Here is a 27,660-nt window from a genome sequence, read left to right as displayed (position 1 = left end):
CTCCCATACTTCTGAAGTGGCTCCCCCTTCATTTAGTCATTCTCACTCTTTCCAGAGAAACTTAGAAACCACCTAAATAAACCAGCACCCATTGAGACACTGCAAATGTCATAAGAGTCATTCATGTGTCTCACTATTTGTCCTACGTTTGACTCGATTCATTCACGGATGATGAAGTCATTCATCATTAAGAAACCAAACCAAACCACACCACAATTTGGGAATCTTTGACTAGACTCCCCTGGCAGAGATGATCAGAGGGGATGATTGCAAACTCACACTCCTCTAATTTACTGCTGCTTTTGCCCTGGCCAAAATTATTCTTCGAACGTTAAAAGTGAAGGTTCAGAGTCCTTGCAAAAAGGCAGAGCAAGTCAACACGTAAGCATTGAAAAAGGACTAAACTATGCTGTCACCTTGCTGTGATGTCATCCGACTATTTCTGCAAGGCCTCAAGGTTTTCTGGTCATGCAGTGCACTGCTTTGGTGCACAAACAGGTCTGGCACACAACCACCGCACTGCCAGCACCCTCCCATGACCCACGAGTCAAAGTGTACCCACATGCACACAGCTGGGTGGAAGCAAGGGACAGTCTGCTTTGACCTTTACTTCCACACCTGACAATTATCCATGTGGAAAAATTCTCCCTCAGATGCAAACTTATCACTCACTTCAACATCCACGGACAGAAGTCAATAATACTTTTCTCACTACATCTAGTTCAACTACAATTTCATTCTGAAGAAATCATGTTTGTTCATCTGAGGGCAGAGTTTAGCCTATGTTTTGGAGTGCAAAGTTTCCAAATTAAAAACCCACAAAAGGACATGGCTTGATTAAAATGGGAACTGTGTGGATTAGGAGAACCTGCAGGAAGATGGAGAGTATTAGACCAGTTTCTCACTGAGTGAATTAGTGTTGCTCTGCTGAGTCACACGGGCATCACTGTTGAAGCCCTTTGATCCTCAGTGGTTTTAAGCCTAGTTAACAGTAGCTGAAGATTTAACTCTTTTATATCTAACGCTGGTTAAATCCAACTCAAGACCAAGTTTTCAAAGTTATTGTTATCAGACCATTAGTCATGCAAATAGAGATCAGAGTTTTAATTGCCAACCAGACTGTAGTATTTCTAGTAGATGCGCACCTAAAGTGGAGAATATGAACGCTTGCAAAGTTGAGAGTACTTGGGATTTAGGGTTTTTGTGCAGATCTCTTTTAGAGAGAGGATCCATCTGTGAAATTCACAGCTGGATGTACGCCCAGACTTGTGTGCTTGCAAAATTGAAGCGTGGGGACTTGGAGTGATGATTCAGACACAACTGCATTATTTTTACATTTTAGGTTGGCTCTTACCTTCCTCTGGTTTCTTCCCGGTAAACACAGAAAAAGTTATATTACAGAATGAGAAAAAGAAAGAATGTGAAAGCCAGCAGCTGGTTGAAAATTCAAATTAGGACCTAGTATGCTGGGAAGGGAGTTTTATGGTCTTCAAGTATTTGCTCTTCTTCCCCTATCTCTGACTCTTCTGCTGGCACGACTACAGATGTGCTGCTTGTTTTTCAAATCAGAGAAGTAGGAATGACCTATTAGGTCATCTACTACCTCTTGTAGCCAGTGCAGGATTGTCTTCTTGTACATTTGTCCAGTCTGCTTTTAAAATTCCTCTAAAAACATACTGCATCCAAACTAGAGCACAGAAGTCTCTTGGAACTGGTGAGTAAGCAGCGCTATAAAATGACTGGGGAGTATAAGGCCATACCAGCTTCTGCTGGGCAGAAAAGTAGCTCTCACTACTTAGAGTTCTCGTAAGAAAACTAACTTTGATGGGAAATTCAGATGATTCATCCTCAATTTTTTATTTAAAAATGGCCAGGGATTTATAAATAATAATTATTATTATCTTTTCAATAAGAAACAAAGTATGAAAAGCAGGTGGAAGAAAAATGGAATTTAAGTTAATCACCTATAGGTCTTCATTCTTGTGAGAGAAAAGATCTATACAGACAAAAAGTCCCCCATCAGCTATCCATGCTGCCTGGCAGGATGTGACTTTAACTGGAAAAGTTCTACTTGTGTGAATAATGCTGAGAATCCAGCCATTTTTCTATAGTAGATTTTATAACTGGCTTTCAGTTTGCACCATAAACAGACTGTATATCTTTAAGATGATTATTCTTGCCAGGTATTTTATTTCACAATAGTTAAAGAAATGTGCAGATGTTGTCCAAACTTTTCAAAGCAGCAGGGCTCTTTGCAGCTGCTTGCAAGATTTCAGAAATGCAGTTCAAAACGGCTCAAGCTGCCTTTTTGCTAGCCATCGCAGAGGAGCTGTATCTTCCCACATATTACATCGTGCTTTAAGGGGAGAAAAGACCCCTACCCTTTCCCCACCTTTGCACATTCTTAACGTTAACATAATTTGTAACAAATGAAACTGTGAAGAGCAGCAATGCCAAACTCAGGCGTTCATGGTTCATGAGTCAGGCCTCTAATAATCATGAGATCGGTTTTAAAATCATGCAATCAACCCCCCGCCCCCAAAGTTGCATCATTTTTGTCTGCCTGAATTTTGAAAGACCAAAACACCAAAGTTCATATTTTCAATATTTTGGTTTTTCCTGGATTGGACTTGAAAGATCACTAAGAAAAAAATATCCTATTTTGCTGCAGTCACCTGCAGAGGGACTTTTAAATCGCTATAGATATTCCAAGACACAATTAAATTGCAAAGAATTAGCAAAATCTTCGAGTTGCCATGTGGATGTAAGCCAGTTCACTGGTTATACAATTACACTGCTAATTTTAAAGGCGAGATAACAGGATAAACTGTGAGGACAAATACACTGCTACAGGTTCCTTATATAGCTGTAAGGGAGGGTACAACTCCCTTCAGCAGAGCATCTTCATAATAAATAAATCCAGCCCATTGCATCATCTTTGCTGGAAGTCACTAACAAGGATTCATTTTGAGGTGGTCAACATACAAAGCAAGCAGCCTGACCTCATGCAATTATTGCCCATGTGAAAAGCCCTTATACCACATAGGCTGTAGCTACCCCTACAAGTTTAGCCTGCTTAGCAGCACTGGCACTGCTAGTGGAAACCCTTCTTCCAATGCAGACACAGTCATCCCAGTACAAAAGTCCTTCAGTGGAACAGCTGGTGGTGGTTCCCTGACTTGGCATAAGCTGTGCTGATTCCAGTGTTTTTACACCAACAGAGCTGTGTCTATACAAGGGCTTTTACCATAATAGCTGTGTTAGCAAAATAAAAAAAAAATCAACCACCTTAACCAGCATAGTTATGTGGTAAGCTGCCTAAGTGTAAAACAAGCCCTGTTAAAGGTTTCCAGAGAGCGCTTCTCTGGTTCAATGTAAAATGGTGAATTTACCTCTAGAAGGAGTTAACCCCCTTTCCTGCTTTGCACAGTTTTGTTATAAACCATTTCCTATATGCACATTTCTTGGTTCTCATCTCCAAAGCCCTCACTTTTAAAAAATGTCAAAAAAGTTATGATTTTGACTGAACTGAAAGAATTTCTCCGTAAAACACCCAGTGTCACCCCTAGCTGGCGGGAAGACCACTGATTCATTTTCCTTAGATCCTGTACTTGCTCATACAACAGCCTTGCTCTGTCTCCAGACTTTACCCCAAAAAATGAGGGTGTTTCTAACAGACACACCTGTTCTTCGTGATAGGTAGCATCTGTCTTGCCAGCGACCAACCATTCACTTCCAGAAGGCAGGTAGTATTCTTTGATACATACAGTATGAAAGGAGTGAGTCTGATGGAAAGACAGAAAAAGAAGAGTAGCTCTGCCAATCCCTCCCTTTAGTGCAACACGTGTTTTAACAACCTACAGCATGGTCAGTGCTGACCCAGCTCCTGCACACCCGGACAACAGCTTCGGGTGCCTTTGGTACCCCCACGTCTGTGTGAGGGATGCAGCTGGGGAACCTGGCAGCCTGGGATTCCCTAGGCAAGTTACAGTTTTACCAGGGACTTTTTGCATCAGCTGGGGCAAGTCACTCAAAACCTGTGTGTCCCACTTCACCCATCTCTAAGAGCTGGGAAAAAGCCTGTCTGCTTCTTTCTGCAGTGGAATCACTTTCATTCATTACCGTTTCTCTGCACTCAATGAATAGTGTCACTGGACTGAAAAATGTTATTGTTGTTATCCCTTTAAATTGAAAGTGGATTGAAGGAATAAAAGTAAATGTATGGTCTATTTTGGCAGATGTCTTCCAACAGATGGGTGTCTATGGTCTTCTTTATAAGAGCTGTCTGCTGTCTGTGATTCAGACCGTCTAAGGAATGCCATGAGCGTGGAGTAAATGGACAGCAAGTCTGGGAAAGGACTTTATTGTGGTTTAGAAGCTTTCAATTCCCAACTGCATGAACAAGTTCTTTTTTTCAAGTAACTCTTTGCCAGTATTTCAAAACTATCATTGAAAATTGCTTGATGCCTTCCGAAAACTGAGTGCTTTCTGCTGATAACAGTCCACTGGTTTAGCCCTCAAACGGTGGCACGCCTTCCACCAACAAATCACTAGAATTGGGGATTATTGTTTCGGTGCATCAGTTCGTGGTGGGACCCTGCCCATCAAGGCACTGAGAGAGCGTTCACGTACCCATCCTGCAGTGTCAGTTCTTGGCGGCGGTGCCCGTGGTCTCCTAATGGAGTCTGCATGTTCTTTTGAACAGGAAACGCTTTGTAGCACAACTTGCCTGTGGGCACTTACTGCACCAATTAAAGATTCCTGAGCTAGAGAACAAAGAGGTGCCAGTGGAACTATGGTTTTAATCACTTGATTAATTTTCTTCCTTCCTCCACTGCTGATTTTGGATGTATGGGTTTTTCTTTTTCTCGCTTTGTTTTGTTTTGCATGTTTTTAAGCAGCAGGACAGCCACCGAGACAGACTGCTGGGGAAAGAGCAGTCTTGAAAAGGGGCTGGATTTGTCTGAATTTTCAAATAGCAAATTGTTTCTAGAGGTGAAGAACAACATCAGATGCTAGCCTGCCATAGGAATACAAATACCTAGTTCTTATTCAGGTACGCAGCTTTTTTTTCCTAGAATCCATGTGAGATTTAGTAACATGAATGAATTAAATGCTTAACTGTACCAAAGGGAAGGATAACAAGATACTTTTTAATAATGGTAAACTGAGTTACAGGGAAGTTAAATACTTTGTTGAAAGGCCAATCTCAGACACAACCCAGGAGACCTTCCTCCTGATCTACTTCTAATTCCTACAACAGACTATAGGTTTTTTAGGAGCAGAACCACCTTTTTGTTCTCTTTTCATGTTGTCTCTAGAAGAGCAAGACTCTGGTATATGCCTGGAGCACTCAGATCCTACCATGACACAAACCCACAATCCAAAAATAAAGTATGTAGCGTACCCACGGAGTGCTGTAAGATCCCAATAGAGAACAGAAAATCTAGAATAACGTGAGTCAGAGCTTCAAGAATGAGTCTGATGAATAGATAGATTTGCTAGAGTGTTTGAGCGAAATGTTTTGGAGAATGTACATGCTTCACTCTTAGTCAAACTCTGCCTGAGCAGAAATGACCACACCTTCTATGAAAAGTAGTTCTAATTAAAAACAGAGCATGGCTTTTTTGATGCAAATTGTTGCTCTAACTGAACCACAGCTTATTTGCAACATTCAAATTCACTCCTGTCTAAAATGCTAGGAAACAGGACCATTTCCCCCTCTGCCCTGTATTGCTATTTGTGCATGGACACATGACGAAAACAACTACACACCAAACTAAAACATGCTCCTAAAGCCACCATCTTCTGTGCTTTCTGGGGATGAAATCAATACAGCGTTAAGAGAGAAAAGTGGCTTCTCTACAGCCAGGCAGGCGGCCGGACCCTGGGTCCCCGCTAGTGCGGCTCCAGTGCGCTAACGCACGGAGGGCTTAAAACTGCCTTCACCATGCAGCTGAGGTTCCCCCAGCACAGGGAAATCCCCACCTGGCAGCAAGCTGACAGAGCTGGCTTCGTGCCACCCCCTCCACCATCCACCGTGCAGGGCCTGGGAAGGGTGAGCAGGATGCTCACAATGTGCCAGCACCCGAGCCAAAGCCCTATGGACCGCGCTGGCTGCGAGGGGGGACCCTGTGTCCTGCCTCCCCTCCTGGCTGTACTGACCCTCTCCTTTCACTCACACATGCACGCTGGTCTCCCCGAGGAGCACAGGGAACCAGCATGGATGCAGAGCAAGCTGCGCACTGCAGGAAGGGCGACAAGAGACCAAAGCTGGCAGGAAAGAGCTCAGCCCCCAGCTGCCGCTTACTCAGGGCTGACACAGTAGCTTTGCTTCTTGGGTCCCCAGGAGACCCGGGGTTTCCTGGAGGTACACCCTGCCCAGGCTTGTGCCTAACAGCTACTGGCCTAAGGAGAAAAAAGCTGGTCAGAAAAGAAAGATTCTTCCTGAACGTGGAGGAAAGAAGGGATTTGAATTTAATTTCATGCCACTGTGGGGACAGACTGTGGATTTTCTTGTTACTAAATGAAAGAACACAAAAAGAAAATGTAGGGACCTAACATGCTCAAAATGGTCTTGGGTGAGACCCATGGTTAGGGCAATGGTTACTGTGGTGGGGACCAGAACTGCACAAATTAACATATTGCTCATAGTGAAGGTGATCGAAAGTGCTGGTGGATTTACAAGCACCACATTGCACACCCTGCAGATCCATTTTCTAAAGAAATATCTGCCATGTCTGAAATTTTCTGTGAAATACATGAGTTCACTATAAAATATCTCTGCTGATCAGCAGTCTTATAAACCACTACACAAGCATCTGCCTTGCTTTTCTCCTCCCCATTAAAGATTACTGATGCACCAAAAATAATTTAGAGCTGCTGTATCAAGCAGACAGTTCTGAGTGTCAGCTGTGGTTAGATAGTCACTGTCTGAATAATGACAATCATTTTTTCTTTGTAATGTAAAAAGCACACAACATGACAGCTGAACCGAAAAGAAGAACTAAATCTAAGGCAGGCAAGTTGATAACATTCAAGACAGCAGCTATATGTCCATTATTCGTATATGGAAAGAGCCTAACACTATACTTGACACTCAATCTCCACAAGGCACTTCTAGATCGTGTCTCATCCAAGTGCTTTAGTCTGCGATGCATTTATCCTCTTACTGCTTTTGTCACACAATCCTCGTATCTCTGTGTCACAGATGGGAACTGTGGCACACGGCAGCTGAGCGGCTTCCCCAGGGCTATGCAGGAAACCTCTGGCTCTGCAGCATGAGCATGGGCAGCCCAGGGCATGACCAGTGCCCCTGGCCCTGGGTCCCCCTCCCTCTCGATCCTGGCCCACCAATGGATTTTGGATGGTGCTGTAACTAAATTTTTAATTGGGTTTGTGCTTTAAAGAGCTAATCTGATTGCTTTGAAGGTCCTGGAAGGACTAAGTTCTATTTCTCAACATATTTCTGTGGTTGTTTGTGTAACTTTTACCATTGTGGGTGGGTTTGGTTATGAATATTAAGATGAGGCCTCGGCTGAAACATGCTGAGCACTCTCAAACTAGGGCTTTCACTTGCTTTTGAAGCTAATCACTGCTTGTCAGCATTAGCCTGGACACGTGATGCATCCTGAAAGATCTCCTGGCCATGGCTTATCTTCACTCCCAAAGTATTTCCAACAGTAATGAATCTCTGAGGCAGAGGTGTGTAACAAAGTTTTCTCTAACAATTTTTCATGAATAGTCCCTTTCTCTGGGGATTCATCTTTACACTATTTGATATCAAAAAATTACGGGGGTTTTTTTTGACAGAAAAATGTGGAGTTATATGGAAGAATATGTTTATGAAGGTATACATATGTGTGGCAATGTCTAACCTGCATCAGTCTCCCTAATGGCTGCATTTCCAAATCCAACCTCTATGACTTGATAGCTAGAGCCTTCCTTTCAGTAACCACGTGTTTCGTAATTCTGTCTGGGAGGGGAAAGTTGAGAAGTTGCAAGGGGGCTGCATAGGCTGGGCTAGGCACCTCTTGCTCTGAGGTAGCACCAGCAAGAGGAGAATAGGGGCAAATGTCTTCTTCCGAGAAAGCACGTGGCAGGTCTCTACATCTGCAGTACAGTCAGAAATGAGCTACAGATATGCTAAAGTTACCACTAAGGTAGCCAGTATGGATGGTACCAGTTGTGCAGCTGCTGCACAAATTGGTCCTCGCAAAACTCAACTGAGAAGATAGGTAAATACTTGCCAACACCTGCCTTAAGGTCTGTGCTGTTTTGGCTGCAGGGATGGTGCTATTCAACCTCAAGAGCTTACAGCTTTGTGAGCTACGGTCACGCATTTGACTGTAATCCTCCTCTGGAGGTGGAACCAGCTCATATCTTTACAGGGCAGGAGGTAAAGACAGGTTAAGTGTGCTGAGTCCTCAGTATTATGTGCTCTGTGGAGCAGTGAAGGCTCTGAACAAATAACAAACCATGGTTTCAGGGAAGACAAATACTTTTTTTTTACAGCAGGGAAGATAAGAAAATAACGAAGGATCCTGCCAGCAGCGGCAGCAGGAAGTTGGAAGAGGTAAAGAGAAATTGTAATTGTGTTAGCTATGACATGGTCTTCTCTGGTCACTTCCAGGAGAGCTCAAAGACTGGGACAGCATACCCACTCTGAGAGACAACAGCTTCAGGAATGAGGAACTGACAGAGTGGGGCTTGTCCCAGGTCACTCGAGAAGTTTGTGGCAAAGCTCAGAATAGAAGCAAACTCCAGAACACCAAGGCTGCACGTTAACCACAAAGGCAGAGGACAAGAGTTGATGAGAGGAGGTCACAACTGCAGAAAGAGACGAAAGCTGGACTGTCAGCAGAAATACAGAGAAAGAAGAAGAAGAGGGAGGAGGAAGATGGGGAAAGGGAAGAAGAGCGAAGGGAAGCGAGAGACACCAAAACAGTGATTGCCTAAGAGCCTATGCATCAGTGGCAGTGCAATGCACTCATGTCAAGCCTGGCTGGGGAACCACCATCCCAGTATCTATCCATGAAAAATCACAACAAGACCTAACAGCTCACTTTATCTCAGAAGAGCTTTCTGGATAAAAGGGATTTGAGGGTAAAGCCTCTATAATCCTTTGGGTTTGCTTTCTTTTAATACTATAAAGCACAAAAATAAACTTTCTAGTCAGGAAAAATATGGCTTTTGTTATGTTCTGAGTCACTCTTCCCCAGCAGCAAACAAAGTGGCTGCTCAATTCAAGTCCTGAACATTTCAGAATGAAATGTTTTGCAAAGTCCTAAAGTAAATCACAGTTCTCCAAGTCACACTGCTAACTAATGTATACTCACTGAGGTCAGTAAAGAGACTGAATGTGACCAATGTCACCTGGCCTGACTTGGGTGGCATAACTGATAAATTAATCTTTAGTTGAGATCAATTCAGGATGATCCAGTCAGCCAAGCAGAACCCTGGAATTTCATTACTAACTTGCTATTCTGCCTAACGGCTCCTCTTAGCACGGAGGTTGAGCGCACATCCCTTGTGAACTATGCTATAGTTATATGTTACTGGCCTGATTTAAAACCCAGTAAAATTAATTTTCTAGTCCATTTTGGGAGTTTATTGAAGTGGACTTTGGCTTGACTCTGAAGTTTGCTAGCTTTAACTTCAAGATTCTTTTTTTATTTCTTTTACAAGGTTTGTACCAAGTATTTTTAGAAACGTGGAAGAATCTCTCAGCTTCTCATATTAAAAGTACCTTAAAACACAGTGATCAGTTTTACTATTAGAAAGATTATCTTGCTTTGTTATCATGCCCCATTCCCTGAATGTGAAGTGGATTTTACTCAGCTATTTTCTTGCAGATAGAGAAAATCTCCTAAATCAAATTCACTGTTAAACCCTAATTCAACACCCCTTTTCAGACAAGGGGACCAGTAAAAACTCTCCAGATTTTACCGTGATGACACCAAACCTCTATCAACCACATTTCAAACACAGACAGGCACAGACTCTACTCTGCCCACAAAAGCAGCAATGAAGACTACATGATACAGCCACAGAGCACTCAGTACCTAAGTTGAAGAAAGTAAAACTTTCATGGGCACAATTTCACAACTCTAGGTGAGTAACTGCAGTAAAAATCCCAAACAGCGCATAATGGTGCACATTCACACGATCAAACCATGCATGCAATTGCCTAGACTGAGAGGACAGCAGCAGTGAATATATGTGAAAATCAGGTCTGTACTTCATGCATAAGAACGCCCTATATTTGCAGCAATATATCCAGCAACCTCACTCTGCTCCCACTAAAATCAATGTCGGGTTTGCTACTGGCCTTTATGATTGCAGCGTCCAGCTGCGCTATTAACTTTGCATTGATTTCCTCTTGCAAGGAACATACTTTAATAAAAGAACCAATCAACCAGATTGCCAATAGCTGCCTACCTAAGAATAAGCAGGATATGTTCAAAGAAAGCTTTACTCTAACTTATATTCATTCCTAAAGGCTAAATCTGCTGGCTCACAACAAAGAAACAGCATTGTTTTACTTATCAATGTCCTACTGTTCATCTAGAACATCTGCAATAGTTTTGCCTGCAGCACTACCCCATTCATTACAGGCCTTGATAGACTGTTCAATGGGCTTTTTTTGCGGTACAAAATGTACAAAAGCATTTTACAAAGTGGACTTTGCCCTGATATGAATAATAAAAAAATAATTTAAAAGTGCATTTTGTTTCAGATTCTCCATTTTCCAAACTAACCTTTGGCAAATGGAAACAAAATGGCAACAGCTTGAAACCTGACAGCTCACTCCATGGCATGAAGCAAGACAAAGGGTTTCTGCAGAACACTGTTTTTTGCTCTGTTGCCGAAGTGCATTGCCATCTACCAAAAATGCAGTTGATGAAAGACCAAAATGCAGCGTGAGCAAACAGCAAATATCCACACCCATCAAAAGGAGGCCACGTTGGTTTTGCGCCGAGGAACAAGTGGGATTTAAAAGCCCTAAACCTCCCCCCTCTCTCCAGCAAACTGACCCATACAAGAGAAGAGAGGTGCTTACCGTCATCCAGATACGCTTGGTCCAGATTCTGTTCCTGTTTAATAGTGACTCCAGCTGGTAACACTTCTTTCTGGTCACTAACCGGTGGTCCATTTTTTGCTGCTCGCTGGCCTGAGGCTGTCTGCTGCTGAATCACGGTAGGATATGAACTCGGACTTAACCTTTGTGCTTGACTGACCTGGGGCTGGCTGGATCTTGCAACATTAGACGTAAAATTTTCACAGCACATGATGTGCTGAAATTCTTGATGACTTCCACACCGCAGCTGCTGGTTGGTTGGAGAATAGTGAATCACTGGAGAAGACTGCTGATTGCCTGGAGAGTGGTGGAGCACCGCTGAAGTTTGGCCTGGAGAACCAGCGTGCACCAGCACTGACCTATGGGCATCTGAAATAGCAACTGGTGTAGCCATCAAATTGGATTGCTGGTAGCCAAGTTGGCTTGGGCTAAGGCTCTTGCTTCTTTGGTATATTACAGCGGCTGGATTCTGCTGATGGTATCGAGAATCAGGAGAAGAAAGGCCTGAGCGCAACTGCTGGCAAGGAGCCATAGTGGCCACAAGACAGGAAGGGGATTCGGTGACCATTGTGTGCTGTGAATAGTAAGGCTGTGTTACTGTTCCCAGACCACTGTGTACTGTATTGCAGATTAAGGCTGGATCATAGTCATCAATGGGCTCTGTTTTGATTGATGGTACTAGAATAAAGCATGCAAAGGACATTATTCGTAACGAGCTGATGAGAAACAGAGAGGTCTTCCTTGAAGTAAGAAGAGATTTAAGCTGTTTACAAGATTTGCATGTGTGAGCTCATATCTCGCAGGCACTGAGTTTAATAAATCACATATATGCAATCATGGAAGAGTCTCTCTTGAAAACATTCTGTACTACGAGGCTCTTGAAAATCTTTAATGAACTATTTAACCACAAATTTCTAAAAATTGAAAAATTCAATACTTTAGCTCATATTTCAATTCATTTAAGAGCCATTCTGGAACATAAGCAAAGTAAGAAGCCATAAATAGGTGTTTTGTGTAGTACCTTGAAGACTGAATAAATAGAAATCCTATAACATATACAACTCCTCATTTTTCTGTCAAACATTTAACTAGTGACCAAAGGCAGAGCTGAACTATTTTAAAGCTTTCTTTTAGTTCCTTTGCTGCATTTAACTTCCTCAGTACTGAGAGCTGAAGACCTTTCTGACACCATCATTTAAAAGACCATGATTTAGTAAGAGTTGTGTGAATCTTGGTGTGGATAAACGTTGGCCCTCTACAGACAAATTCTCACATCTCTAATGATTTTTTTTTGTCAAATCTTCACCAAAACTCAGTACAGAAATACCATACAATGGAAACTATATAATGGTCATGCAACAGGGTTATTTTTTGGAAGTGTGAGGATTCCTTCTCTGAAGTGGTCTATTTTAGGTATCGTATTGAGACACTATTGTACTCCTCAATACTATTCCATAGCAGAAAAATTTAACAACTATATAAAACCTTCACATTCGTGATACCCTATACAGTTCATAAATTCAAGGAAAGAACCAGAAATTTTCAGGCTGGAGGATACCAAAATAAGAATCAGAATGAATGTTTGCCTGTCCTTAGAAACTAGTCAAATTAAGACTTCATTTGAAGCTTACATAAAATATGGTACTGTTATTTTATGCCTTCTGTTTTCCACAAACACAATACTCTGATTTTCTCCCAATATTCTTCTCCCAGCCAAAGCTGAGAAATTCTGGGAATCTCATCAGTAATCCTACTGCATTTATTGTGACATGGCTCACCAATTCCCAAGAGGAAGAACATCAGAAAAGCATTCATATTTTTCTCAACCAGCCTCATTCTGAAGAATATATACTTCTCATCTTTCTCCATACCAAGACCTTGTTACTTTCCCAGATCTGATGTTATCTTACTGTCGTACATGTCAGCTGGGGAAGGCAATGCTCATGGTTTTCACAGGGTCACATCATGTCACAGACTGAGTCTGCTCCCACTAAGGCTGTTGGAAGACCTCCATCAAGTGAATGGGGCAGCATCAGCACATTGCCAAGATAACTGTCCTCTTAAATTTACAGAAATTCTTGATCATAAATCATATGCATCCTTTAAACCAAACAGTTGTTGAGTGCTTAGCTGCACTCAGATGAATTAAATTAGTAAAATTAGATCCTCAAATAATGGCAAGAAAACAACATAGCAGAAAATAAAATCTTGCTCATGAGAACTAAGCAAGAACTTGCTCTGTCCTTGAGAATTACCTGGGTGATAGGTAAAATGCTGGGGTTGGCTTCTTTTTCTTTTCCCATTGATGACGTAGAAATTCACCTTCACAGCTGTGCGAATGTGCTTGTTACGGTACTCTGGTATTTCTACAAAAAGCATGCTCTGAAACAACGAAAGGAGACAATATAGAATTAGTAACTGAGGCTGACCAGAGATTTTTGCATACATCTCTTGTTATGCATCCAGGTATAAAGGAAGAAAAATCTTCCTGTTCATGCCTATAAGGAAGGGTATGAGAAGAAGAAAGGAAAAAAAGGGCAGATGGTGAAAAACTAGAAGATTTTTGGTACTATGAAGCAGGTTTCTATGTACTGTATCCTCTCTTGTACTTGATGTTGTCCTGAACTTGGGAAGAGAAGTCTCAGCTACAAATAAAATACACAGAATGATGATAAATGCAGCAGCACTGTTAATCACACTGTGCTTGATAAACAAGTATGTATTGCAGAATTCCCTCTGTTTGTTAGAATAAACTTGATTATTCTATAGGCTTTTTACTTATACATAGCCGGATCTCTCTTCCATGGAAGTCAACAGTGAGTCTCCTGTTCTCTTCTGCAAGGGCCCACATGGCCCATGGCAATGTAAGTGCTAGCTCCTAAATGCACTGAACAACTACAGTAAGGTCCCATTAAGCAAAGTGAACAAAGAGGCTCATTCCCTTGAAAGATCAATATTCATTTTAAATACTATAGTACAAATCCTGGCCTGCGAAGTACAGAGCACCCAAGACTTCCATACAGGCGAAAGGAAGTCAGGACAGCCAGCATCCTGCAGAGGACTGGGCTGATACAATAGAGTCTTCTGCAAGAACACAAAATCTAGTGGTTGTTCAGTTTGCTGTGGGTTACTGCTAAATGAATAGTTTCTTTTTGCAACACATTTACTACTGAAGCATTTGACATTTGTTCATCACAGCAGTAAGATAGCTGCTCTTTCTACTTTTGAGACGCTCTTTGAAAACTAACCCTTGAATACAACTTGCTGTCTGAGAAGCCCAAGGAGAGGACATCCATGTTTTGCATACTTACAGGCTGGCTCTTATCTTTGTCCACTGTTGCCTCCATTTCCCAGATCTGCTGCCCATCTAGAAGAATATCACAATAATAACCTCACTGTATTTTTTTTAAATCATAAAGCTTGACTTAAAAAAAAAAAAGAGACAAATTAAGGGCATCGTTAGCAAAGCTCTCAAACTGGACTTAGTTTCAAGCACTTTCTCAGTTCTAACCAAAAGCAACAGCATTTAATTTAAACACATCATTGAACACCTCTCACCAGGAAAAAGCTTACATACATATTAAAATTAAATGTTTATGTAGAAATTAGCTGAATTGAGGAATGAAATATTTAACACAGGTGCAACATCTGCTTTTTACCAGACTTGATTTCAGCCAGCTTGACTGATGGAGGGCATCAGAAGGTCGGATAACTTAATGGTCACATTCGGTCAGCAGCTCAGCAAACTTTCCACTACTTTAAGCTAAGACCACATGGCTCCCCACCAGTGTGGTTTGTGGTGGAATGAACAAGGAGGTGGAAGAAGGACTAGCTAACAATCCAGGTCTCATAGGGGGTGCATGGAGATCTAAGCAAGCAAACTGAGTCACTTAAGGGCTCATTTTTAGAGGTGCTGAACTGTGAAACTGGCAGATGCTCTGAATTCTCACAGGAGTGTAGGTTTTTCTAGAAGTAGTTCAACAGGGGCAGATTCTTACTGTAATTGGGAAATCAGCTATACAGGGTGCTTGATTTCTGTTATGCATGCCCTCTTACTATTTATACTCGTTTCTTATACATGCAATATGAAACCTCAGCCATGACATACAGCATACATCTCCTCTGATTCAGGAACAAGCCCAACATCTCTTGACAGTGGACCCCTGCCTGAGCACTGCCACCACTGCAGGCTGTGACAGAGTGCCACTGACAGCCCTAAACTCACTATAAGGCACCAAATATTCATCATACTCAGTGTAAAAGCACCTCATTGCATGTGCGACAGCCTCTACTTCTGAACCACTGGAAGTTGTTCTGCTCTTAATTACGTCCACGCAGCTTGTCTCCATTCTGAGTTACACAAAATTGTATTTATAGAGGAAAATAAAATTTGATCCCCTTGTATGGAATACCATCAAAGTAACCCCCGTGCTATAAGAGTACATCAGTAGTGACAGGACATTTGTACACAGACTGAGTGCTTCATCTGGCTACAAATATTTCTTAAATTTACTGTCGCCCACACTTCCCAGAAACACCTTTTAGCAATGCCTTCCTTATTACTTTTTTTTTTTTTTTTAGATTTTAATCTCTACCCCTTTGATTTTTATATTCCACTGAGCCTTTTGGGCAAGCAATTTGCAGAAGAAAAACACTGATGGGAAAAAAAAATTGCCTCATACCTTTCTGAAAGTTTGATTTTTAAAATAAATAGGGGACACGTAACCAAATGAATGGATGTGACTTGAAATACTGCAGCCGCAAGGCTGGTGTTTGCTTTAGAGAGGGGGAGGCAGCTCCCGAGCGCGTCTCTGCAGGGGTTCCCCAGACTGCACACCCAGGTCTGGCAGGACAGGGGTGGAAGTCTCCTAAAACCAGTCCTTCTCACAGGACTTTTTATTTTTCCCAATTCTTGGAAATTCTGCAAGAGCTGCTTTTGTCCTCTGTTATTTAAGTACTTCTGCTTCTGGCGAAAAGGGAAATGAAAGAGTATTTTTAAATGCATTTTGCATTTTTTCTGTTGTTTTCCTCTTTGTTCTCCGCTCGCGCAGACAATGAGCTGACAGATGTGCTCAGCTCTCTGGGCAGCCTCTCCCCGAGAGGGACTCGAGCTGCTGCTCCATGGCTGGGCTGGGCCGCAGCCCCACGGAGGGCCCTGCCTGCCCCAGCTCCGTGTCCTTCCAGGCCGGGGGTCCCTCCCAGCGTGCCCACTGCAGCAGATGGGACCTCACCTCTGCCAGCACCCTACACCTGAGATGCCTCTGCTCTGTTTTGGGCCTTAAACACGCACGAGGAAGAGAAAGGTTTTCCCTGAGGCCATCACCAACAGCGTGCCCCATCCTCCTCAGGGTGGGCCGGCTCCCCGGGGCGCTTGGGCAGGGTGCCTGGACTGTGGTGGGGCTGGCTGGGCCTCCTCACCCGCGATCCTTCTCACTGGGAAAGTGGAGGCAACCGAGGAATACCTGGAAGTTTGGCTTCGTCCCTCAATTACCTGCGAGGAAGAGCCTCACAGCGGGAGAGAGGGCCCAGGCCTCCACCATCTCACACCACTACTGCCACAGCATTCTGGCACAAAGAGAAAACGCTAAACAATTCTGACTTTTTTTTCTTTTTTTTGGAGTGTTTCAAGTTCCCCCACAGTGAGTCAGTTGTCTTTTCTACACTAACACGTGGATTAGTGACGGACTGCCGGAGCGGAGACAGCCGAAGCGGGCTGTGTAATTAGAGCTGGCAAGGCTCTCGCCCAATTTGCTGATTACCCCTCACATCCCAAAGGACCGCTCTGCAAAGGAAGGGAAAATACTTCATTATTTAACAATAAGCATTCACTTTGGCCACTGCTCTAGACAGTTGCAGGTTAAATCTATACCCCTATTAATGCAGCTAACCCTTCCCCATTGTTGAAATGGTAAACATCTCGGGAAAGGGGGAAGCCGACAAATACTGGGGGTTTAATACAGCAAATACTAAATGCATTGTATGATGACAAGGCAGTAAATACTTAATGGGGGGATTCCTCTTCTAGGTGATCTTTGTGAAAAGAAGCCATCATAGTATGTGTTAAGGAACCTCCCCACACCCCAAAAAAACCCAAAAGATAAAAAATTATAGTTCTCTGAGGAAAAGAGAAGAGAAAAGGAAACAACAAAATATGTCATAAAATAAGAGCTCTGATAGACACACACATCAGGAACTGTCTAAGCAATGCAATATGAAGATGTCCTGACAACAAGGACAGCCAAGTGGGAATATTTGACATTGGTTTTCCTCCAGGCAGAATGTTTTCATCTTTGTTTCTGTATTGCTAAATTCAAACAGTCTGTGCAGATACAACAGCACTAACTTCACAAAGAAGGTGGAAATCAAAAGGATTTGTTGGTCCAAAACGCATAAAATAAAGGAGAAACGGGCCTCCAAGTCATCTGCTGTATTCAAGAGGCCTGTGAAGCATATGCAACCACAATTACAGCGGATTTGATTTAGTAACCAAGCCACTGAAATTGCACTAAAAGCTAATGAAGCCAACCATAAAAATCAAATGATGTTTAGGCTGAGTCCAAAGTCTGTGGGGGTTAAGAGTAAGAATGAGAATAAACCCAACCAAATAAGAAATAAATGTATTTGGGGTTATCATTCTAATGATGATAGATGCTTCTGTTTGGATATATTCATGCTTGTGGCAGCTAAACAGGTTTCTAACAAATCTGTCAGCAGCAGCAATCCCTCTTCTTTAAGCACTGAAGCCCTGTTGAATATAACCACTCTGCAGCTCACTCCCTAACCTTTATGCTTAAATATCATGATGTGGCTCCATCTGTCTCACTGCTTCACTTTCATAGTTGCGAATGTACAAACTTTAGCTCGAGACAATATTTGCTTTTCCTTTAACCCCCCTAGATAGGTACATTACGGTGAGCTGTTGGCAGAAGGATGAGGGAGGCTGTGAATAAAATGAAAAATACAACTGCATTCAGAAGTCTCTCTCTACTTTAACCTATCCTTTTTGCTGATAATGAAAAGCAATCTTTTGATTATGCACACTCAGAGAGTTAATGGAGAGCAGGAGGAATAAACTGAGAAGTCTAAGGCCCATCTGTAGGACAATTCAGGAAAATTTTGAACAGAGAAAACTTGCACCAAACTGCCAACACATTTATCGTTTTTAGAATGTGCATAAATGAGAATTTTTTTAGGAGGAAATTAAAGTGGATGTTTGAAGAAAGTCATCAGCAAAAATGGCATTTTTACTGTAAAGATGTACTAAAAACCACAGTGCTGATATGATGGTAGAGCACAGCGCCCAGTACAAAACACGTGTCACGACCTGGGTACACTGAAGTAGGCCCTTCTCTCCAGTGCTGCAGCCCAGGTGGTACCTAAACACTACAGATGCATTTTGCTTTCAGCAGGAAGTTGTGCTCAGCCACCTCCCGAGGTCCCTTCTGGCCTTAATTACCCTGTAATTCTGTCATGCCACAAACGGGACAAATGACTGGTCCCCTCCCTGCTTGCAAACCAAGAAGATTAAGCCCCAGCTAGACTAATAATCTAAAGACTACAAGTACAGATAGCTGCAATTAAACCTGCGTCAACAGTAGAGAGGTAAGAAAACAGCAAAAGAGCAACAGCATCATTTTTGCTGAGGTACTGTAAGAGCGTGAGCTCACAGATGCAGAGAACGTGTGTTCTGCAAATCGCATTCAGCGCTGGGCTGTCCTGACAGCGATACACGCCAGGCAGAGCACTGCAGGGATGTCCCGGTACATGTGTGGATCACATGGGAATTTGGTGCCAGATCCATGTGTGTGGTGTGTCTTTAATTCTACCTCCACCATGGAGAATTCAATCCGCGCCTCTGAAAGGAGCAGTAGTTCCATTAAAGATGATAAAATATTTTTGGATTTAGACCCTGAGGTCTTACCAGCCATGGCTGCCTCATGCAGTATTTTTACTGTTGTGGTTCCCTGCTCATTTAATGGTTTGTCTTAGTTGGCAAATCTTTAACACCACAGGTCAGTGAAATGTTCAGGAAATAGAGATTTTTGTGCTGCTTCAGGGCTATGAGACTTAGCATTAAACTCTGATGAGAGATCTGATTGTGTCAGCACTCTTTGGAGGAATGAATGAGTTGTTGGAAGAAAGTAATTCTACCCTCTCTAACTCAAACTGTGATCATACCAAAAGTCTTGCTTCAAACTTTGGGGAAAATCAAAATGTCAGTCTGCATTAGGAACATTTTGGGTGATTCTCTGCAGCCTCTTATAGGGCTTTTTTTAATTAGCCAATTAAAGGTTTTCCGAACCAGTTACAGCCTTTACACATTATTCACGATCCCTTACTCATGACTTTGGGGTCAGTAACTAGCAGAGAAACAAACTTACTGCTTTATTTGAACAAGCATGACTGATGGACTGAGAGGTTCAGGAAATTTTCTTTGCAGTTCTCTCCAGTTGAAGACTAAGTATACTATTGTGCTGATTCTGTATGTGATTCTGTGCCTGCATGTGATTTTATGCTTGAAAATGTACATTGCTTTTCAGTCAAGCATTACACAAATTACTTAATGAACAACCTGTTACCTTTTTCCCAGGCAGCAAACCATGCTAGTTCCCCAAAGAAACTGAGCCTGGTAGCTAGTGGGACAGCTGCTCTGACTACACATTTCTGCAGAGTTCCCTTTGGGCTTGCAATGAATTGTCCCTATTCACTGTGTTTCTTGGAAGGTCTTCCAAAAAAGCACAACGATTATCTCTGTCAGCTTTTATCAGTAGATGACAGGCATCTCTGGAAAACAGTCAAGGTTTTTTAGAGCCACCCCAAGAACAAAGTAAAGAACAATGAACACTTTCCAGTGGAACGGACACCACTTCTGGGATGCTGAAACCTTATGGGCAAGGGTACACTCACACAAAGTCTCTGCTGCTCTTTTTGGGGACGAATTCTGATTTCAGCTGGGAAGTTACTCTGCTTCATGTCAGTGCAAGGTTGCTCAGCACCTGGTCCTAAGCAGTTGTCTCCTTCTGGGGTTCAGAATAATTTTCAAACTTTAGAGCAAACACAGCGTGAATAAATTTACAACTCACAAAAGCAGAGTTATTGGATTTTTCACTGAGCTTGATTTCCATGAATTTCTTTTTCTTCTTGAAGCAAGACTGCCCACTGCAGTTAATGAACCTCTGTTTATGATGAGCTGAGGCCAGTGCCTTCATTGCACTGAGGACATAAGTTTGAGTCACCAAGGCCAAAGATACAAGTCAAGGTCTGGGAGGTAAAAGGCCAATGGATTAGTCATCCACCATCCAGCCCAGCCCCAAATCTGACATTTTGCACAGTGAGAACAAGTCTAGAGGAGATTTCTCCCCATCCATTGTTGAGGAATTCAATTCACACTAAAATAAAACATAAATACAGTAGTTGAGTAGTGAAGCAGCAGGGGCAGGCTGTCATTCCAGAGCTCTTCCAAATGATTCCTTACGCCAATTCATCAAAATAGATTTGTTGGTTTTTTAAGATTATACGTGTGTTTGTGTGTGTGTGTGTGTATAAATTATTAAACAAAAGCTCCTCTCAAAATAAAACCACTGGGAACCTCCATGTAATAAAATGAGTCACACCAGGATGTGATGACTAAGTGGGAGAATAGGGAATTCCACTCCCCGTGCCAGCTTTCTACATGATCAATTTTCTGTCAACAGGTGATGGGAGCTTGTCTCTCTGCCTTTTGTTTATTCCAAGAATTATTATTATTTTTTAATATTCTCTTTAAACAATTAAGATTCAAAGCTGAATAATCAGGACCAGGCATACTTCCACTAGGCGCCCCCATAGTAAACAGTGAGCCAGGGAATCCAGGCCAGTAGTGGCTGCCTGTGTTAATAAGGATTTACCAGCTGTAAAATTCCAAAATCTTGTGTCATATGGGGAAACCTTCCAAAACACTGGATTCCACCCTGTCTCGCTGAGTCTCTAACAGCTATGGCAACTCCATTTCTGCAGCCACACTCTTTTGCATTTTTGTGTGTGTGATCCTTAGATTTTTTCCTGTTTTGCAGTGTTTTTCTGGGATCCCCAGTTTAATGTCTGACAAGTGGCCTGTGGGATTACAAGAACACCTGGAGCAGGCAGCACATTTCAGCCAGGGAGTAAACCTGTGGGCAGAAATATTTGCAGGATTTTCAGCAGCTATAATAGCAAGGAAAAGCAGAAGGTGTCCCATTTACCCTGAAACTTTCTAATTTGTAAAGGGTAAACTCTAATCCTCCTGACTAATACTTGTTACTCTTCAGTGTTCACAAATGGTGGGATTTGCTTAGAAAGAACAAACCAGAAAACTCAGAGAACAAAACCTCCCTGATCCTCCCCTACTCTCACATCTTTTTGCAGAGAGAACTACCAAGCAGGCCCTGTGCTCTGATTTGCTGTGGCCTTACTTTGGTGCACTGCAAGGCATGAGGAGGGGAGATTAACCTGGAAGGGGATCACCTTTAGCTAATGCAAAAATCAGGTGGGCCTCCCAATGGAGACATCTGTAATTTATTGCCCTGGTTCATCCCATCACTCTGCAGGTTTACAGTGCAGAAGATACGCATCCAGCTTTAAATGCTGGACTCCAGCCACAGACTGCATGGAGCTGAGAAAGTGCTCTTTCTAAACTAGCAAGAAAATAGCAAGATAGCAAATTTATTTCACATACTCTCTGTAGAACCTCACATGTTGCAAACAAATTGAATCATTTAAGATTACAGTACCACTCTTAGTTTTGCTAACTCTATAACTATTCCCAGATATTTGTGCTTTTTTCTTTAGTCTTTTGCACTAAAAAAGCCAAACAATAGTTTGGGTTCTTTTCTGCATAAGCTGGGCTTTTGTCTCAGGTTAAGACGCCTTAAAAATCTACATTAAAATGCATGTTCAGCAGTGGATTGTGTCTGTGACTGAGTTATGATCCTAGTTCTAAGATATGTCCCGTTCCTCTCAATTCTGCATAATTTAAACCCTCAATTTCAGTTCATTAATTTAGGAATTCTGTGAGAGAACTAAAGCTTGGAGCTTACATTAAATACTTAAAAGTTGTTTACTGAGGTCAAATAGCAAACATCTCTTTTGGATGGATCTGAGAAAAAATTGAAGGCTTTTTAAAAACTTTTTGGTGTCTTTTTTATCTTTAATTTGCCTGAGAAAATTGTATCATTAATTTTGCGTCATTAAGTTCAAAGAGATAATTGTTGAAAATAGTTTGCTCTTTTTTGTATTCCCTGGGAATTTTTTGATCATTCATGAAACTGTCAGTCTACTAACAGGCATTTAGTTCCCTGTTTGGGGCACAATGAGAAATTTCAGACTTGACATGACAGAAAAGGGGAACACTGCTGTAGACAGTCATATAATTTCCTTTCACATCTCCCTCAAAGGACCATGATCCTCAGCCCTGGATCCTCACTATCATCAAAACCAATATGCAAGCCACCTTCTATTCACATTATACACATAACGCCATCCCATCACAGTTTTCTGTAGTGAATTGTCCTGGCCAGAAGACTGTTTCATGTTTCAAGTCATTTGGCTGATTTTGAGCAGATACATATCAACTTACACAATTACAACACATATGGGCTGTAAAAGGCATTTACTGCATAGAAGAGCACTTGCAATCGTGGCTTTACTTATGATAAAATGTCAGCCAGCATGTGCCTTGGGATTCATGGGTCTGGGGCAACACTTACTGTGGACTCAGCCTCCCCGGGAGCTTCTGCTCAAAGTAAAACATCACCCCTTTTAACTCCTTGCCTGTCAAGGCTTCCCCACTCTTCCCATTGTTGCCTGGCAGTGTTCAGGGCTCCAGAACTGACTGCTGAGGACTCTCACACCCCATTAACAAAGTATTTACCCCATTTCACTGAACTCTCTGGCTGCTTTTCATAAGCAAGTCCCATGCCCAAACACCCAGAAGTATTGAGCTCTTGCTGCAGCTGCAGGCCAGAAGGGAGTAATGTAAGAAACTATAAATTCTTAATTTTCTATATTTTTTAAATCTATTGTGCATTTTAACTATATCTAAATATATATTTAACAAATCATCACAACCAGCAACTATAGGTTGTGAATACAAAACCCTCCTAGGGAGCTGTGATTTCCTTTTAACTTTTGCAGGGAGAGGTACAGGGAGATTGATAGCATCACTGGGTCCAACTTATTGTGCTTTATAAACATGACTTTTTCAAGAAAGTGGAAATTCCAAAACAAGAAAGTGCTGCTGTGCTTATTTGCTAGCTTGTGATGCAGCAGGAATACTGAAAAGTGCAAGTTTGAGAGCAAAATCACTCTAGAGCCTGTTTGCTTGCTTGCTTCTAAAAGTGAAAGTAGTATGTTTCAAAGAACTGAAATTATTTACCCAGCATTAAAATAAAGCACAGCGGCAATGAGAGATGTACAGAAGTGCTGGAAATCAGAGAGACACTGTGAAGTAGTAGAGCTATCGTCAGAATAGTTATTGACATTATTGTTATTCCAGTGATAGGCAAGCCATTGCAAGGGATGTAAATGAATATATTGGGATAAAACAGGCTATGGGTGCTTCTGACCACACGAGCCACTGCAGTTAGCATAGCTGGACGCGCAATGAGAGCCCATCTCCCACAGTGATCCCTGACAGACAGCAACACATAAATATATACCCAAGAAGCAGAGAGCCCACAACCTCAAAGAGGATGGGCACAGGTTGGATGCCTGATGCACCTCAAGCTCCTGCTGTGCATGAAGGCGTGAATGCCACTGCTGTACCTGAAGCAACGAACTCTGTGAATCTTATTTCAGATATTTTAGGAAAGCTATCAGGTGTGCCAAAGGGGGTACAGGATGGAGCCAGAGAAGGTACAAGATGGAACAAGAAGGGGGGAAGAAGAAAGGCTCATGGGTCTTGGTATCCTGGGCAGTAGCACAGGCTCTAGTTCATTTCTAGGGTACAGAGGCAAGTGCCTCCATTCAGACACAGCATTTTGGGCACTGTGCAGATGAAAGCCTCAACTCGCCACCGACACACTGAACACAGTGGTCCCGATCCTGTCCTGTGGTGAGCTCTCCTGAAACCAGTAGATATTCAAGTACGTTCAAGCTCACCTGCTCTAGCTATTAGTGTCCTAAGAAACCACTGACACAAAAAGATCACCGAGGTGACAGACGTGCAGAAACTCAGGGGAAGAAGAAACTAGAACTCCACTGCTTGAATCTAGAGCTGGAAAGATTTATTTTTGTCAAATGTGCTTTGAGTGTCCATGCTTCAGAGGCCTTGACAGCTGCATCAGTTCAGAGGGCACAGAGAGCACCACCTCCTCTCTTTACACTGCATGGCCAAATTGAAAGATTTATGGTGGATCTACTCCAAAGATGTACGCTTTCTGTTTGGGTTGTTCCTCCACCACCCACATTGTCCTAGCGATGATTCATGATGTCCATGTGGCCACCATAAGAGTCTGGCAGGGGAAAGCACAGTCCATTTGCACTTTTCTCCCAGAGAAACATGAAACTCCTCTATCACTCACAGCGGAGCAGCAGTAACCAGTACACAGATGGGAGTAAACACAATGCAACCAACAACATCTGACTTGCAAATTATTACATGACAATTAAAACAAATAAAAGGGGGAATTCCAAACCTTTTCTTTTTTTAACTGCATTGTAAGATCTGGGCCCCAACCAAAACAAACACCCTTGACCTTTAGCATATTCCAAATCCTTGATAGCTGTATGACTGCTTTTCAAGCTCTCTCTTCCAGATCAAAAGTAAAAGAATACATGCACTTCAAAAGCTTCTATCTGCACAATCCAATCTAGTTGCTTCCCCTGACCTATTTTTATTTAGCTGGGCTCAGTTACGTGTCTCTGAGTTCACCCAACTCCTTCACCCAACCTCTGCTTTTGTATACTGGACTGACTGTACCGAATTCATGAGTTCCGCTGGCTTACAGCAGCTACAGATTACAATCTTTCATCAGGAAGAGATAACCTTAAAAAGAACTCAAAACTATAATGCTTGCAAGTTGGTAAACCTTATCATTAAGAAAATGAATGCTATTTATGCATCAACATTTCAAATGCAAGTACTTTATCCCCTCGCTCGAACACAGAGCGCTGAGCTCCAGCCCCTTCAGTTCACTTCCTGCTGCCATTTCCTGTCGCAAGGCTAAAATGAGAGACTTTTACAGACTTCTCACTGGCGAGCTCATTGCAAGAGTCTGTAGTTCACATAATAAAGGCAGTTATTTTCATAATGACAACACAGCATAATTTGGGGAATATTCTTTACTTTCTAGGTATTTATAGGGAAAAAAGTACACATCTGTAGAGCTGTGTAACAGAGAAATAAAAACTGTTCATTATTGTTCTTGGAAGCATGTTCTATTTCAGTCACAAATATGAACACTTCTACATTTCTCTGTGTTGCTAGTACTGAGTGAAGAATTGCCTACAAGACCCACAGGAAATTGAAATAGGTTTTGAGTGTCTGCCTGAGGGATAAATTACAATTGTGAGCCCCAACACCAGTTTCCTCAGTTTTGTAAGGCACACCGACCACCCTCTCAGCGTCTGCTTCACTGCAGATACCGATACAGATCCCAGATTCAAGGTACACCCAGATTTTGGAGTCCATGAAATAATTAACAGGAGACTATCTCACTGCACAAAGTCACCTGCACAAAGGTTTTTTGGGGAAAAAAAAGAGTTGCTACTCTCCAGCACTGGACAAACAAGCCAAGTCAAGACCTCTGCGGAGTACAGCATGCCAAAAGCTATTAGATGGTTATCTACACTACTGCTCTCACTGTTGTCGTTACTAGTAGAGCTAAACCTGGTGGCAAAAGTGGGAAATGGAACACCACTTGCTAGCACAGACAAGGCTTGCGAGCTGTTAAAATGAAACTCGAAGAAAACCATGTTTCCCCTGTGAGCTTGGTGCATCTTCCTGCCTTCACAAAGGTGCGATTCTTTCACGGGGTCCCCGGGGGGAAGCGTAGCACTCTGGAAGAGGGCGCAACAATGACAGGGTCACGCCAGCGATGCACTATCCACCCACAGGGATGTTTATTGTGGCTTACTTTGCTTCTGAGCAGCTTATCAGCACTTTTTGCAAGGTGCTGTGCAGATCAGATCTGCAGCGAGCAAGCTCCCCAAGGCGAGCGCAGGATCCACCTCCTCCTTCCACCCAGTGACATTTCTAATTGATAAATCAGGCTGCAGAACTGGCCCTTTTTGTTCTGTGTTCATGCAGCCTAATGCAATGCAACTAAGTATGGACACAGTAATGATAATTAAAATTGTCTACAGCTTATAAAGAGGGAAGCTGAAAGTCACAGGTGTGTAAGGTCCTAAATTTCAGGCAGGCTGGGACATTCATTAACCTCTGACAACCCAAGCACAAAGGCTTAATTCTCAGTATGCTGCTGTCAGCCAAAGTCAGATCAGCTCCTGCATGATTTGCATATCCAGCTCAGCTCCTTAACCTTCCTCACGTTAAGATATACCTATTAAAAAAAGCAATCTTCACTTAAAAGCACTTCAGGGCATATCTGTTAAGAGGTACCACTGCATTACACAGAATCATCTAGGTTGGAAAGGACCTTGAAGATCATCTAATCCAACCGTTAGGGAAGCATTATAAAACAGTGCATGGATACACAGAGAACAAGCTTGCCTTCAGCACAGAGCAGAATCCCCCAGATAACACACTGCAAACTACACAGAATTCTGATCGAGACCAAAGATTTTACTTTGGGCCTCCCATCCTCTAAATTCCTCCTCTGCCAATCATTTATTCAAAGTCTAGCAGACTGAGACTGCCTTCAGAGGCTGAGCAGTGTTGGAGGAGGCAGGATATGGAACACCAGCATGCAAATCCCTGCTCCAGACTGGGCACTGCCGCTGGGATAAGTCATGCCTTTCCCTACCAGGAGGTAAAAAAAGAAGAGAAAAAAAAAAAAAAAAGGCAGTTTCCCCAGCAGTGAAGAAAAGCTTTAGATTTAGTGTGGAAAATGTTGTTGTTCTTTTTACTTTCTAACATCTATTCCAGCCAGAGCCTTCTCTGCTCTTATATGGAAATAGGGGCAGGGCGTTTTGGATGTTTCCTCGAAATGGCATTAAGAGCTACCTCCTTTCAGTGTATCATCTCCTTTAGTTACTGCAAAACATTCTTGGGACAGGTACCATCGCGGGCTGCCAAGCATGTTCCCATGCACCTTCACGATTCGCTGACAGCGACGGAACAGTGGCAGCACAGTGGGAAGGAATTAATACACAGGCTTAAAAGGAAATACAGGGTGCCAAGAAAATTGCTCTGACTGCACAGGCTCATCTGAAACTTCACAGTTCAGAGGCCCAGAGCCTTTCATTCTTGCTGTAAAATAGTGTGGCTTGCTGGTGGTGTGGGAAGAAACTGGGACACACAGCATGCTTCCCCCCCCCCCCCCCCCCCACCAGCTGATGCCCACATACATTAATTTTTGGCTCGATTCTTACTTTTTGCCAAAGGCATTACCCTATAAATCATGCACATGCTGTTCACTTGGGTGATGCAATTTCTTAAATCC

The 27,660-nt window shown here is 42.5% G+C and overlaps 1 protein-coding gene across 3 annotated transcripts in view; it reads right to left on the bottom strand.

The window, feature by feature from the left end:
- Positions 1 to 27,660, bottom strand: part of NFATC2 (nuclear factor of activated T cells 2) — a 94,296-nt gene that overhangs the window by 23,630 nt on the left and 43,006 nt on the right. For all 3 annotated transcript variants that reach the window (XM_074888231.1, XM_074888229.1, XM_074888232.1), the window contains exons 7-9: positions 14,392 to 14,447; positions 13,336 to 13,462; positions 11,063 to 11,758 (exon numbers count right to left, since the gene is read on the bottom strand). In XM_074888231.1, coding sequence (XP_074744332.1) covers positions 11,063 to 11,758; positions 13,336 to 13,462; positions 14,392 to 14,447 — 879 coding nt within the window. The remainder of the gene's footprint in view (positions 1 to 11,062; positions 11,759 to 13,335; positions 13,463 to 14,391; positions 14,448 to 27,660) is intronic.

This window comes from Strix uralensis, chromosome 18, assembly GCF_047716275.1.
Source record: "Strix uralensis isolate ZFMK-TIS-50842 chromosome 18, bStrUra1, whole genome shotgun sequence".
Classification (NCBI taxonomy): Eukaryota; Metazoa; Chordata; class Aves; order Strigiformes; family Strigidae; genus Strix; species Strix uralensis.
This window is presented reverse-complemented; position numbering and strand designations above follow the sequence as displayed.